General features: G+C 49.8%; 1 protein-coding gene across 6 annotated transcripts in view; it reads right to left on the bottom strand.

Moving 5' to 3' along the window:
- Nucleotides 1–766: 766 nt before the first annotated feature.
- Nucleotides 767–14,195, bottom strand: part of ACTR3B (actin related protein 3B) — an 89,905-nt gene continuing 76,476 nt past the window's right edge. For all 6 annotated transcript variants that reach the window (XM_023250777.2, XM_023250784.2, XM_023250778.2 and 3 more), the window contains 3 exons: nt 3,099–3,224; nt 2,115–2,198; nt 767–1,636 (listed from right to left, as the gene is read on the bottom strand). In XM_023250777.2, the coding sequence (XP_023106545.1) occupies nt 1,541–1,636; nt 2,115–2,198; nt 3,099–3,224 (306 nt within the window). In that variant the 3' untranslated portion in view covers nt 767–1,540. The remainder of the gene's footprint in view (nt 1,637–2,114; nt 2,199–3,098; nt 3,225–14,195) is intronic.

The following is a 14,195-nucleotide window of genomic DNA, read 5'->3' as shown; positions in this document are numbered from 1 at the left end:
AGAGAAGCTGTTTGTTTGGACAAAGTAAGAACTGAGTGGTCTGAAAGTCCCCAGTGAGGAGACGAGGGTCTGGGGTCGCTGACAATTAATCAGGAACCAGGCAGGGACGGTCTACGGCCATACCACCCTGAACGCGCCCGATCTCGTCCGATCTCGGAAGCTAAGCAGGGTCGGGCCTGGTTAGTACTTGGATGGGAGGAACCAGGCAGGGACGGCCTCGGGCAGAGGAAACTCAGATTTCACCACGCTGGGAACTTACTGCTGTTCTCAACCTCGTTTCTAAACTTAAATAATAAAACTAAATGTTTCTTTATGAAGGCTAAGTTTCAGAGAATAAAACCTACTTCGTGACTTAGAAGAAGTACCGTAAGGGTGTCACACGGAACATATTACATGAAGAACGGGACAACGCTAAATCTCTTACTTTTGCCAAGTACCTTTTAAGCCAGCAACCTACTCAGCAAACGTCAGAGCAACCACTCAAAGCTCAGCGGTGAGTCCTGGGTTCCAAGGAAGGGATGCTGGAAATCCGCAGAAGCACCCTCCCCGCCCCGCATCCAGAGGCCCTCACGTGAGCATCCGGAGCGCCGCTGGTGACCGAGTGGCCACTGATGGCAGACGGTCCCCGTCATTTTGGGAAACGTCCTTCCGCGGACTTGGTACCGATCACCAAATCCTCCGGTGACGGGAGACAAACCGCAACACCCTTTGGGACAAGCATGAGCCCAAAGGGGAAACGGAAAGACCAGCACAGCACGACAGGAAATCTGTATAAAGAGTCTAACCGCTTTTATTACAACGGTGCACGGTAGCATTTCATCCAACACTCCAACGGCAAACCAGCGTCTTCTATAAAACAGTTCCAGAAAGGTCAAACAGGAAAATGAAGAGATACATTATCTGCAATGATTCTCGTACAACAGCGTTTAGTATGGAAACTTCATGTGACGCCAATAAAGCGTGATCGTTTTCTAGCAAACATGTGGCAAAAAAAGTTTGCTGCTTTGTTTTGTTTGCCTACAGACACATCAGAACATGCCTCACAAGTAGAAACATTTTTACAGCAACTCCAAGACACCAAAATCTATTCGTGCTTAGGCTCGGCCAGTTGTACCAAATACCAGGAAATACAAAATAATAGGAAATATAAACATCAATTTGTATTTCAAGTTTATAATGTTTTATTTACAAAAATGGGCCGGGAGGAAAAGGGGGTGCAGCCCCATATTCTTTCCCGCGGGGACCAGTTTGCGCCATCTTCTGGGGGGATTTCCTCACCATTTTTAAAGTCGCAGGTGAATTCCTTCAGAATTCCCCGCGGACTAGAAGCTCGGAGGCGGGGAGGCGGGGAGGCGGGGGGGGGGCGAGGGGAGGGAGGGCGGCCGTCGGATGGCGGGCACACGGGGGGCGTGCACGGAACCGCCTCATGCATTCGGCGACGCAAGCACGCTTCTCGACATCGACACCGGACGCCACTATGTACAGGAGCTGCGGTCTCAGCCCGGCGCCGCGTGACCGGGAGACGCCGTCGACGCGAACACTAGGACATGACTCCGAAGACAGGGTTGTGGCGGCAGATGCTGGGGCCATACTCCTCGTAGTCCTTCTTGGTGTGGCACACCTGAAAGAACTCGGGCTAGGGGAGGCAGCGGTTAGGAGCGTACAGACACCTTCCAGAAAGGAACAGGACTAGTAAACCGTCACGCAAAGGAGACCCCGGTGGTGAGGTTCTCGCCCTCTGAGGCCCGACTACGGACGGAGGTCACTTCGGTTCTTGAACGTGTTCGCCCTCCGCTCGAACCAACCGCGGGCCACCCTACGCTGGCGACTCACTAGCTCGTCACAGAGTGAGGAGGAGAGTAAAAACTACTTGGGGCAGTCATGGGAATCGAGGTTATTTTGGGATCCCGCTTACCCACACTGTCTGCAAGCCCTAATTAGGAAGGATTAGCCGTGCGATGGACGTTACCATTAAGACGGTTCTTACACGTCACAGAATTAAAAGTGCAACTGTTGAGAGCCACGCACTATTTAACCTTCACAGGGCAACGTGCATCCCAACTCGACAGAGGACGCAGAAATGAAAACAGACAACAATCTAGAAAAGGACTTACAGTTGAGGCCAGCATCGAGCCTCCAAACCACACCGCATAGCGCTGCATATGATGCGTTATCACCTGAACCTCCACGGGCTTAGGCTGCGAAAGAGAGTAAGGGACGTTGAGTCGCCAGGGCGGTCGACTGGTCACCCAGCAACCGCTCAGCAGGCAAGAGGAAAGCTCCGCCCTGAGTGCTGACCGTCGAGGGGCCTCCTCCCAGCTGACAGCTCGAGGCCCATCCCCGATGTTCTAGTGCCTCGGTGGTGGCATCGGCCACGCACAGCCTCTGACAGGAAGGGTCTCGGCCAAACGCACCCAGCCCCCAGCCCCCAGCCCCCAGCGGAGATGGTGCAGGGAACAAAGCGCCCACATCAAGGAAGGGTTATCTTTCACGAAACTAAAGGCGTTTGAAACAGTAAGAAATCCAAGCAACTAACCCAGTTGATTTTTTTTTTACTAAACAAATTAGATGTTTCAGCGTCACAGAACTAATGTCACGCGTCCCGGAAACACCGTGAGAGATCTGCCACCAGTCACTCCACCAAGCCAGAGGGTGTGCATTTGGTCCCGTCTACACCGAGGCCCAGCCCTGCCCGGAAGCCCAGGGAAACTCAGCAGCTCCTCGACGATTACCTTCGGGTAACACACCGAGACTCCCCGCGCTAAGGGTGCTTACTTTAGTTTCGTGAGAACACCTCCAAAAAAACATAAAAGACCCTCGCTGTCAACTGGTCCCAACCCCGTAGATCCTGGTCATCACAGAGAAAGCGCCGGCAGGGGTGGGTCACGAAGTGGTTGGTGCCACCCCAGTAGGGACACCAGCCTTAACGACACTCTTGGGATGAGTTCGGCAGCAGCGACACTCGAGCGTGATCTCACGGTGCGGCTGGGGAAGGGACTTGAACCCTGGTGCGGGCTCCCCAGCCGGCCGGCCGGCTCCTCGGGCTCTGTGGGAGGGGGCACAGCCAGGCGCGCTCGGGGCCCGGAGACGCCTCCTACCTTGATCCGGCCACCGCTGAGCTCTTCGCTGAGTCTCAGCCTGGCATCGACCACTCGTTTTAAATCTCTCTGCAGTCGACGTCCGAAGTCCCTGAACATTGTGGAGCCTCCTGAGAGAACGACGTTCTAGAGGACACAAAGCACAGGGTTTCCTTTGATGAAATCACCGACCCACACTGTTCTGTAACCCGCCTCGCCGCTTCTGTAACACCCTTCGACCTATCTAAGAAGGTAAGAACCGAAGCAAAGCCCGTGCTACCCCACGGCGTACATTCATGGCGTTTGGCTCCCGTGTCATAAACTCCTTCTCTCCGCACTTTTCCTTAATCATCACCAAGCAAAGCCGTAAAGCAATTCTGCTCCACAAGCTCCCTCGACAACGAGAGAGCTTCACAAGGACCAAGAGGCTCAAACAATCTATAAACCCCCACACTGACTTGCTAGAATAATCTAAAGCCAAATTAACACTGGATCTTTAGCTATCTTGCCGTAATAATTACTGGGGTGGGGGAGTCTTTCGATTAATACCTGAAGCTTCCTGGAAGGGTGAGGTTGGGGACAAAGAGTTCCCTAGGGGATCATGCGGAGAAATGACACTCTGCTGCCCACTCTCCCCATCACTCTCAGATGCCCCTAAGTGGCCAGGCAGAAGCCTGTGTGGGAGGGGGAGGGAGGGGGAGGGAGAGGGAGGGAGGGGGAGGGAGGGGAGCTGTATTAAATCTCTTATCGGATGTTGATGAAAGACAAATACTGTGTTCTTTCGGGACACAGGATAGTATTTACGACAATAAAGCAAGAATCAGGATATCCTGACAACTTTTTTACAGAAAGTATCACTTGAGAAAACTGTGTACAAGAAAATAAAGTAATCCTTCCCAGAGCCAGAAGCCCCGCTTCAAGACCATCTGGCAACACTAAACATTAGACCTAACCCTGCTGTCCCCGAACGCCCTGAGTAACTGCAGGAACCCCCCACCCCCACCCAAGTCCTGTCTGAACAGAAATCCCTCACCACGCAGAACAGAACGGGGAAGCAGACCTTCCTGTCGCCGGTGACCCGGGTTACAGGTCAGCTGACATGACGGTAGAACATGCCCTTCCTGACACCTGCCGTCCTCGTGCTGAACAGAGAGACCGCCCCTTCTCGCCAACGCCCACAACAGCCACCAGCACCCGCTTAGCCTCAGGGAGAGACACATAGGTGAGCTCAGAGACTGGAGGAGAAGGAGCAGGTGCACGAGAGGCCACCAGTGATCCTGTCCCCTTCCTGGGGATGTACGCCATCTCCACCCGAGCGTCCGCAGAGGTAAATGCCACCTTCGCGACCTGTCCGCGGACTGCCCACCACCCCAATGCGGCCTGGGGTCGCCGGGCTGGACAGACTGCCAGAGGGGGGTCTCTGAGCAAGCCATGGCCGGTGGGCGGGGGGGGCCGGGGGAAGCGTCAGTAAGCAGCCAGCAGTTGAGCTAACGTTTCCATCACGGTCAGAAGTCTCCGTCGGTTGCGCGGCCGACTTGGGCTCAGGTCACGATCTCACAGTCCGTGAGTTCGAGCTCCGCATCGGGCTCTGTGCTGACAGCTCAGAGCCTGGAGCCTGTTTCAGATTCTGTGTCTCCCTCTCTCTGACCCTCCCCCATTCATGCTCTGTCTCTCTGTGTCTCAAAAATAAATAAACGTTAAAAAAAAATTTTTTTTTTAATTTAAAAAAAAAAAAAAAAAAAAAAAGAAGTCTCCATCCGGCCCACTGACGCCGGCCGATCGGGGCTGGCGAGGCCGGGAACCGGGGCTGACTCTGGGCTGAGACGCCCATGGCCTTCCTGGGGGGAGAAGCGCCGTGCAGCCCAGAGCCCTGAGCAACCGCGGGGCTGCCCCCCGCCCTGCGGCGGCCCCTTTCTGCTGGAAGGAAAGCAACGCTGCGCACCGCAGACCCCAGGGGGACCCCCCTCGGCCAGAATCTGCAAATACACACCAGACACAAGGAACCGGAAGGCCTTCTGCCGCCAGAAGCACCCCTCACTGCCGGTCCTCACCTGTGCGCTTCAGTGTTCCCTGAGCACTGTGGCACGGTCCCCAGGGTGCCCAGATCGCGGCCTCTTCCGCCTTTACGGACGCCCCCGCGAGAACCTTTTCGGGGCGCCCCTGCCCACACACAGAGAACCTTCTGGGGGCGCCCCTGCCCACACGGTGAACCTTCTGGGGGCACCCCTCACCACACACAGAACCTTCTAGGGGCGCCCCTGCCCACACACAGAGAACCTTCTGGGGGCGCCCCTGCCCACACGGTGAACCTTCTGGGGGCACCCCTCACCACACACAGAACCTTCTAGGGGCGCCCCTGCCCACACACAGAGAACCTTCTCGGGATGCCCCTGCCCACACGGTGAACCTTCTGGGGGCACCCCTCACCACACAGTGAACCTTCTAGGGGCCCCCCGCCCACACACAGAGAACCTTCTCGGGGCGCCCCTGCCCACACACAGAACCTTCTCGGGGCGCCCCTGCCCACACACAGAACCTTCTCGGGGCGCCCCTGCCCACACACAGAACCTTCTCGGGGCACCCCTGTCCACGTGGTGAACCTTCTAGGGGCCTCCCTGCCCACACACAGAGAACCTTCTAGGGGCGCCCCTGCCCACACACGAAGAACCTTCTCGGGGTGCCCCTGCCCACACAGTGAACCTTCTGGGGGCGCCCCTGCCCACATGGTGAACCTTCTAGGGGGCCCCCTGCCCACACACAGAGAACCTTCTAGGGGCACCCCTGCCCACACACAGAGAACCTTCTCGGGGTGCCCCTCACCACACACAGAACCTTCTCGGGGCGCCCCTGCCCACACACAGAACCTCTCGGGGCACCCCTGCCCACACAGTGAACCTTACAGGAGCCCCCCTGCCCATACACAGAGAACCTTCTAGGGGCGCCCCTGCCCACACACAGAGAACCTTCTAGGGGCGCCCCTGCCCACACGGTGAACCTTCTAGGGGCCCCCCTGCCCACACACAGAGAACCTTCTGGGGGCACCCCTGCCCTCATGGTGAACATTCTCGGGGTGCCCCTGCCCACACACAGAGAACCTTCTCGGGGCGCCCCTGACCACACACAGAGAACCTTCTTGGGGCGCCCCTGCCCACACACAGAACCTTCTCAGGGCACCCATGCCCACGTGGTGAACCTTCTAGGGGCCCCCCTGCCCACAGACAACCTTCTAGGGGCGCCCCTGCCCACAGAGAACCTTCTCGGGGTGCCCCTGTCTACACGGTGAACCTTCTGGGGGCGCCCCTGCCCACACAGTGAACCTTCTGGGGGCGCCCCTGCCCACACAGTGAACCTTCTGGGGGACCCCCTGCCCACACACAGAGAACCTTCTAGGGGCACCCCTGCCCACACACAGAGAATCTTCTACGGACACCCCTGCCCACACACAGAGACTGTGGGGCAAGCTGCAAACCTAGATCTTTCAAGCAACATCTTGTCCCAGAACCAGCGTCATGAACAATCACTGTTATGCTCCATCACCTTCGGGAGAAATCTCCCAGAAACAACAAGAGAGAGTCTGGTTCCTGTCAGAGGCACAGAGGAGGGGCATCCCCCACAGCTGCAGCTTCGGAAACACAGAGCTCGGGGTCACCCTGGGTCTGACGCTCATGCACGACAACACCCAAGGGTGAGACCTGCAGGAACCAGTCCTGGACAGACCACAGGGAAATCCTAAATGAAGTACAACGAGGGGTTCTGACTCCATGTCCCTTCAGAGAGGTGTCATCACCTGGTGACACACACAAACTGCACATCCGTTTGCTGTTAAAGATCACAGCACAGGAAGCCTGGGCGGCTCAGTCAGGTAAGCGCTGACTTTAGCTCAGGTCACGATCTCGCAGGTGGCGAGTTCGAGCCCCGCGTCGGGCTCTGTGCTGACAGCTCAGAGCCTGGAGCCTGCTTCGGATTCTGTGTCTCCCTCTCTCTGCCCCTCCCCTGCTCACACTCTGTCTCTCTCAAAAATAAACATTTAGAAAAAAAATCACAACTCAATGGGGCCCCTGGGTGGCTCAGTCTTGGTTAAGCGGCTGACTCCTGATTTTGGCTCAGGTCATGATCTCATGGTTCTTGAGTTCGAGCCCCACATCAGGGTCTGTGTTGACAGTGTGAGGCCTGCTTGGGGATTCTCTCTCCCCTCTTCCCCTGCTCATGCTGTCTCTGAATGAATGAATGAATGAATGATGACTCAAAAGTATTCTTGAGATTTTGGTCATCGTATTCTAGAACAAGCCTCAAATGGCAACTGATCCCACTTTCTAAATGCTGGTCAGAAAGGATACAAAAATGCTGACTCAAAGAGGCACATGCACCCCAATGTTTACAGCAGCGCTATTGACAACAGCCAAAGTATGGAGAGAGCCCAACTGTCCGTCAACAAACGAATGCATAAAGAAGATGTGAATGGAGTATTACTCGGCAATCAAAAAGAATGAAACCTTGCCACTTGCAACAATGTGGATGGAATTGGAGGGTATTATGCTAAGCGAAGTAAGTCGGTCAGAGAAAGACAGATATCATATGTGGAACTTGAGAAAGCCAACAGATGAACATAGGGCAAGGGAAGGAAAAATAAGATACAGAGAGAGAGGCAGACCGTAAGAGACTCTCCAATACAGAGAACAAACTGAGGGTTGCTGGGGGTAGGGGGCTGGGAGGTGGGGAAGATGGGTGTCAGGCATGAGGAAGGACACTTGTTGGCATGAGCCCTGGGTGTTATATGGAAGCGATGAATCCCTGGGATCTACTCCTGAAGCCAAGACCACACTGTATGTAAACTAATTTGAGTTTAAATTAAAAAAATAAATATAAATGCGGGTCAGACCAACCGACTATTTCCTGGAAAGAACTCAGCTTATACTGAGGAAGAATTAAGCAGGAGCTGGGGGAGGGACAAGGACCACGCCCGTGTGAAATCTGACATTTTGAAGTGTGCTTTTAACGAGGTGCTTTGTTTTTTGCTATTGTTTTTCACTTACTTTTATTTCTTAAATCCCACCACACACAACTCTTTTAAAACCCTTCCAGGCTAAGACTACCACACAGCCTTGCTCCACGGCCGTGTCATGGCGTGCCCTGAGGGCTCCCGAGGAAGCCCGGGTCTGTCCATGGCTCCCCTCGGCCCACCTCAGTGTGGCCAACATGTTACAATGGCCAGCTCCTTGAAAGTCCCAAGAAGCCCCTGTGAGCCTATTCTCCCCTTAAATGGCTGTCAAAAGATATGAACTGCTTTTAATTGAACACCCAACACGACCAACCAAGAATCTTCCGCTGCCGAATCTCAAAACTGGGTGCTTGTTATTTTGAAAGATAACCTAACGGGTATATAGTGTATATTCATGCTTCTGAGTGATCTAAATTTTATTACGTCACAACAGATGGTCGGAAGGCTACCCGTGTGCTCGGTGTTCTCTTGGGATCCACCCAAGGGACTGTGCATCTTCGGCACAGGCCGCTCTCGTAGAGACGGCTGGAGAACGTACTCTCGGCGAAGGTCTGAAGCGGCAGCTTCTCTTAGGTCTCTGTGTCAGGAAAGGCTGCACCTCTCAGGAAAACTCACTGGTTGTGATCAGCACGTCTCAGAGGCCCTGTGACTTCCACGACAGATTGAAGCCTCCCTCGTTCCTCTGGCTAATGGGCCTTTCGTGAATGGCGGGCTCTGCTCTGTCCTCGTCCTGCCCTGCCATGTTAGTCTGCTACCCTGTTTTCCCTGCCCAGACGCCTTTTACATTAGACGTATTTTCCCAACCGCCTCAAACTCCGCACGCTAAGGGTGGGCAGGTAGAGGGCGGAAGTTTCTAGGAGCCGACAAACAGGAAAGCTGAACACGTAAGAACCAGCTTCAGACAAAATAGCTCAATGAGACTGGAGCTTAAGAAAGAATGCTTCGTCTTACTTTGGACTTCCTTCCTTCCTTCACTCCTTCCTTCGTCGCACAGCAGACCTCGACAGCCTGAAGTCCTCGACAGCCTGAAGTCTGCTGTAACCAACAGTCAACTTCCTATTCCCTTTCGTGCACTTGTTGTGACAGGCGCTAATGCAAAGACCTTGCGGAGCACCAAAGAGCAGAAATCGTAACCTGGGTGCTGGAAGTTCATTCACAGGCTTTGAAGAAGATGTCTGAATCCCAAGAATCCAGAGATTCTCAAAGGGGCCTGTGATCTCAAAAAAAGTTAGAAAATGTAAAAAAGTGAAACTTTAAAATGCAACTTTCTGTCATTATTGTGGAGACTGACATTTTAAGAAGTTAATGTTTTGAACCTTCCAAAAGCATTTTAAAGTTGTTAATTTCATATTTTTCTCTAACAGGAGCTGTTTGTTTCTTCCATTAAAAAACAAAACAAAACATTCTGTGACTGAAACTTTGTGATCATTGAGAAATGCCCAGGAAGGTCACTGCATGGGGAAGCTGAAGGTGCACTGAAGTGGCAGTGATTTGGCTCTGGAAGCAGGGTCCCTGGACCACTGGTGGACCCCCCACCTCCAAGGTGCCCATCACCACCATTAATGAGAGCTACGTAACAGGCCCCTGAAAAAGAGTTGAGTCCTTTCAGGAGGAAGCGTCCATATCAGGAGAATCTATGAGGCAAGGTCACAACCCAATGACAGGTAAAAGACAAGACAACCCTCTTTTCCATTGCTTTGCTTATTATCTGGAATTAGGATGTCCTCATTGGGAAATAAACATGAGCTCAAAATCACGGTTTGGAGCTCCATCCACATAGTCATTATGTTCTGTCTAGATCAACCACAGTTAATATGGTCAAGAACAGTGAACTTTAAAACTATGCTACAGAGGGAATCCTGAAGAAAATATCGCACGAATAATGGCAAGATTTAAGATAGTTCTATCTATCAAGAACATTCTGGAGAAGTCAGAAAATTCATATTTTCAAATGCATAAGCTCAAAAGTAATCAGCAAATGACAGCAATGTGCAACCAGAAAGATAATAAAAAAGCAGAACTGAAAAGACTAAATTAGGGGTGGTCTGGATCCAGGTTATAATGAGATTTACTGAAGTAGAATATACTATGTGTAAATGTGTATTTAACTTCACTGTAGGACTAGAAATGAAGAAAAGCAAGTCCCTGAACTAAGTCAATTAAGACACTAAAAGTGACAAGTGGTGAGATAAACCACCAATGGGTCCCCCCTGTGGACAAGATGGCTCTCACTGACCATGGCAAGTGGACGACATGGCTCTCACTGACAACAGTAAATGGACACGATATGGCTCTCGTTGACCATGGTAAGTGGACAAGATGGCTTTCGTTGACCATGGCAAATGGATAGATGGCTCTCACTGACTGCAATTAAGTGGACAAGATGGTTCTCGTTGACCATGGCAAATGGATAGATGGCTCTCACTGACCCCAGTTAAGTGGACAAGATGGTTCTCGTTGACCATGGCAAATGGACAGATGGCTCTCACTGACCGCAGTTAAGTGGACAAGATGGCTCTCGTTGACCATGGCAAATGGATAGATGGCTCTCACTGACCCCAGTTAAGTGGACAAGATGGTTCTCGTTGACCATGGCAAATGGACAGATGGCTCTCACTGACCGCAGTTAAGTGGACAAGATGGCTCTCGTTGACCATGGCAAATGGATAGATGGCTCTCACTGACCCCAGTTAAGTGGACAAGATGGTTCTCGTTGACCATGGCAAATGGATAGATGGCTCTCATTGACCATGGTAAGTGGACAAGATGGCTCTCGTTGACCATGGCAAATGGATAGATGGCTCTCACTGACTGCAATTAAGTGGACAAGATGGTTCTCGTTGACCATGGCAAATGGATAGATGGCTCTCACTGACCACAGTTAAGTGGACAAGATGGTTCTCGTTGACCATGGCAAATGGATAGATGGCTCTCAATGACCGCAGTTAAGTGGACAAGATGGCTCTCGTTGACCATGGCAAATGGATAGATGGTTCTCATTGACCAAGCCAAGTGGGCAAGATGGTTCTCATTGATGATGGTAAGTGGACAAGATGGTTCGTACTGACCATCACTGAGTGGACAAGATAGCTCTCACTGTCCATTGCAAGTGGACAAAATGGGTCTCAAAGACCACAGTCAATGGACAGGATGGCTCTCATTGATAAGGTGAACTAAGCATCACTTTGTGAGAATGTACTGGCTATACTGGTTTCGCCCTGAATCCTTTCCCATTTCTTCCCTAGAACAGATCATCTCTATCCTGCAGATTATAAGGCTTCTTCTGTTGATTTTGTTGTGGCAGAAAAGAGATTAAATACAAAACAGTACTTGGTAAAACCAATTTGGATTGACATTAAATCCCTGGAGTGATGCCTGAACTTAACAGTGATTCCGTCTTCCTGACTAAGACATACAAAGGGATCTGGTGCACAGGGCTCTGTAATAATGTTAAAACATGTCAATCAAACTAGGTACTTAAAGGTATTGTAAGGAAATAGAAACTATCATCAGAAAATTTCAAATAGGCCAGTTTACACAACAGAACTCGAAGCTGGATTTCAGAAACAGAATTTGTAACATAAGCCATCATCATAAAATACATAAAAAATTTATGGGACGCCTGGGTGGCTCAGTCAGTTAAGCGGCCGACTTCGGCTCAGGTCATGATCTCATGGTCCGTGAGTTTGGGTCCCATGTCCCCCTCTGTGTGGACAGCTCAGAGCCTGGAGCCTGTTTCAGACTCTGTGTCTCCCTCTCTCTGCCCCTTTCCCACTCACACTGTCTTTCTCTCAAAAATAAATCAATATTAAAAAAAAATTTTTAAATACATAAAATATTTGGTAGATTACATCTAGAATGACCATTTATTTTTCAAATACATTTCTATTTACATTTCAACCAAGATAAGCACAGTAAACTAGCTTTTTTAAAAAAAATTTTAAAAATCAGTTAATGGCTATTTGAATACATTTAATCCTACTTTTTTAGAAAAGGCAAATATTAATTCAACAAGTTGACGTAATGGATTTTTTATTTGAAAAGAAAAACTTATTTGAAAATAAGTAATTTCAAGGTGGCAAAAGTGGTACACCTTCATTCAGATTTACCTAACACTTGACCACATCTGCTCTATCATTTGCACTCAAAAACTCTCTCTCTACACACACACACACGCTTTTTTAATCATTTGAGAGTAAATTACATATACCATGGTCCTTTACTCCTAAATACTTAGGAATGTGTCTATTAAAAACCGGAATATTCTCTTACGTTACCACAGTACTACTGTCAACTTCATAAACTTACATGAATGCAAAACTTCTATCTAATCTATTATTCCTATTCCAATTTTGTCACTTGACCTATTAATAGTCTTTATAGCATTTCTATCCCTCCAGTCCCAGACCTGGTCTAGGGTTACTGCGATTATCTGTCATATCTCTGTAATGGATTTTTTAATTAAAAAATAATTCACCAGAGTTTGAACATGAATGTTCATTATGATACTTTAGAAGCACTGCAAGGTCTTGAGTTGCCTTCAGAGAAATAACACGTAAGATCCATTTTTCATTCACACAATAATAAAAACGGCACTGAATATATGCGGTCAAATGATTTTAGACCAAGTTGCCAAGGACTTTAATAGGGAGAGAATGGTCTTTTTCAAGCAAGAAATGATGTTAGAAAAATTGACGCCCATAGGAGGACGTGAGCACTTGCTCATTACTGAACTTCACGTGCACAGAACTCACAATGGATCAGACTTAAACGTAAGAGCTAGAACTATGTAGAACCTCCAGAAGAATTCTGGCTTTTTCAATCTTCATGGCTTTGAGGTAGGCAAAAATTTCTTTCATAGCACATAAAAAAAGCATGATAAAAATGGGCTGGACTTCATAAAATGAGAAACTTTTGTTCTTCAGGGATACCACTAAGAGAGGCACGTGGCCGCCTCAGTCGGCGGAGCGTGCAACTCCTGATCTTGGGGTCATGAGTTTGAGCCCCACACAGGGGTACAGATTACTTAAAAAAAATAAATTAAATTAAATTAAATTAATAAATACAACTAAGAAAATAAAAAGACAAGCCACAGAGTAGGAAAAAATATTTGCAATACATATATCTGACAAAGGACTTGTATCCAGCATATAAAAAGAACTCTTACAACTCAATAAGATAAACCAATAAAAAAAAAGTCAAAAAATTCACACATTTCACAAAAGAAGATCTACAAACGACCAATAAGTCCATGAAAAGATAATCAACAGCACTTGTACTAGAATCATACGAAATCATACGTTACACACCAAGTTCAGATTAAGATATGAACGAATGAAACTTCTACATTGTCAGTGGAAGCGTAAACGACGGCACAACCACTTTGGGGACCATCCGGTAGTCTTTATAAAGTTAAACACAGTGCCTGGGTGGCTCAGTTGCTAAGCATCTGACTTCGGCTCAGGTCATGATCTCACAGTTCATGAGTTCGAGTCCCATAGCAGGTGGGCTCGAGTCCGGCTGCGGGTGAGCACGAGCCCAGATGAGCCCCACTTCTCTCTCTCTCTCTCCCTCTCTCTCTCTCTCTGCCCCTCGCTCACTTGCCCCCCTCTCAATAAATAAAAAAGTTAAACATACATTTATCATATGATAAAGCAATCACATTCCTGGGTAATTACCCAAGGGAAAGAAAACATATATCCACACAGACTTGTACCCAAATGTGCAGAAGGTTTTGTGGCAGCCAGAAACTAGAAACAACCCAAATTATATCTGGGGGGGGGGGGGGGGAGGCACATTGTAGTGTATCATACAGCAGGTGCTAATTGGGACAAAAGTTATGAACTACATTAACCTGCAACTTAAAAGCACGAACCGAGTAAAAGGAGCCAGAAACAGAGGACATGCTGGTAGGATTGCACTCACACTCGTCCCTGGGAAGTCCAATCGGATCTGCAGTGACAGGAAGGTCCGTGCTCTCCAGCAGCTGGGGAGGGACAGGGACGGCCGGGGAGAGGACAGGGGACCTTGTACAGGTGACCGTCATGTTCTGTATTTTAACTGTGGTGTTGATTATACGGGTAGGTAAACCTGTCTAATCTCTTCAAACCATACTTAAA

Source organism: Felis catus, chromosome A2, assembly GCF_018350175.1.
Source record: "Felis catus isolate Fca126 chromosome A2, F.catus_Fca126_mat1.0, whole genome shotgun sequence".
Taxonomy (NCBI): Eukaryota; Metazoa; Chordata; class Mammalia; order Carnivora; family Felidae; genus Felis; species Felis catus.
The sequence above is the reverse complement of the archived record's forward strand: the minus strand, read 5'-3'. Positions and strand labels throughout refer to the sequence as shown.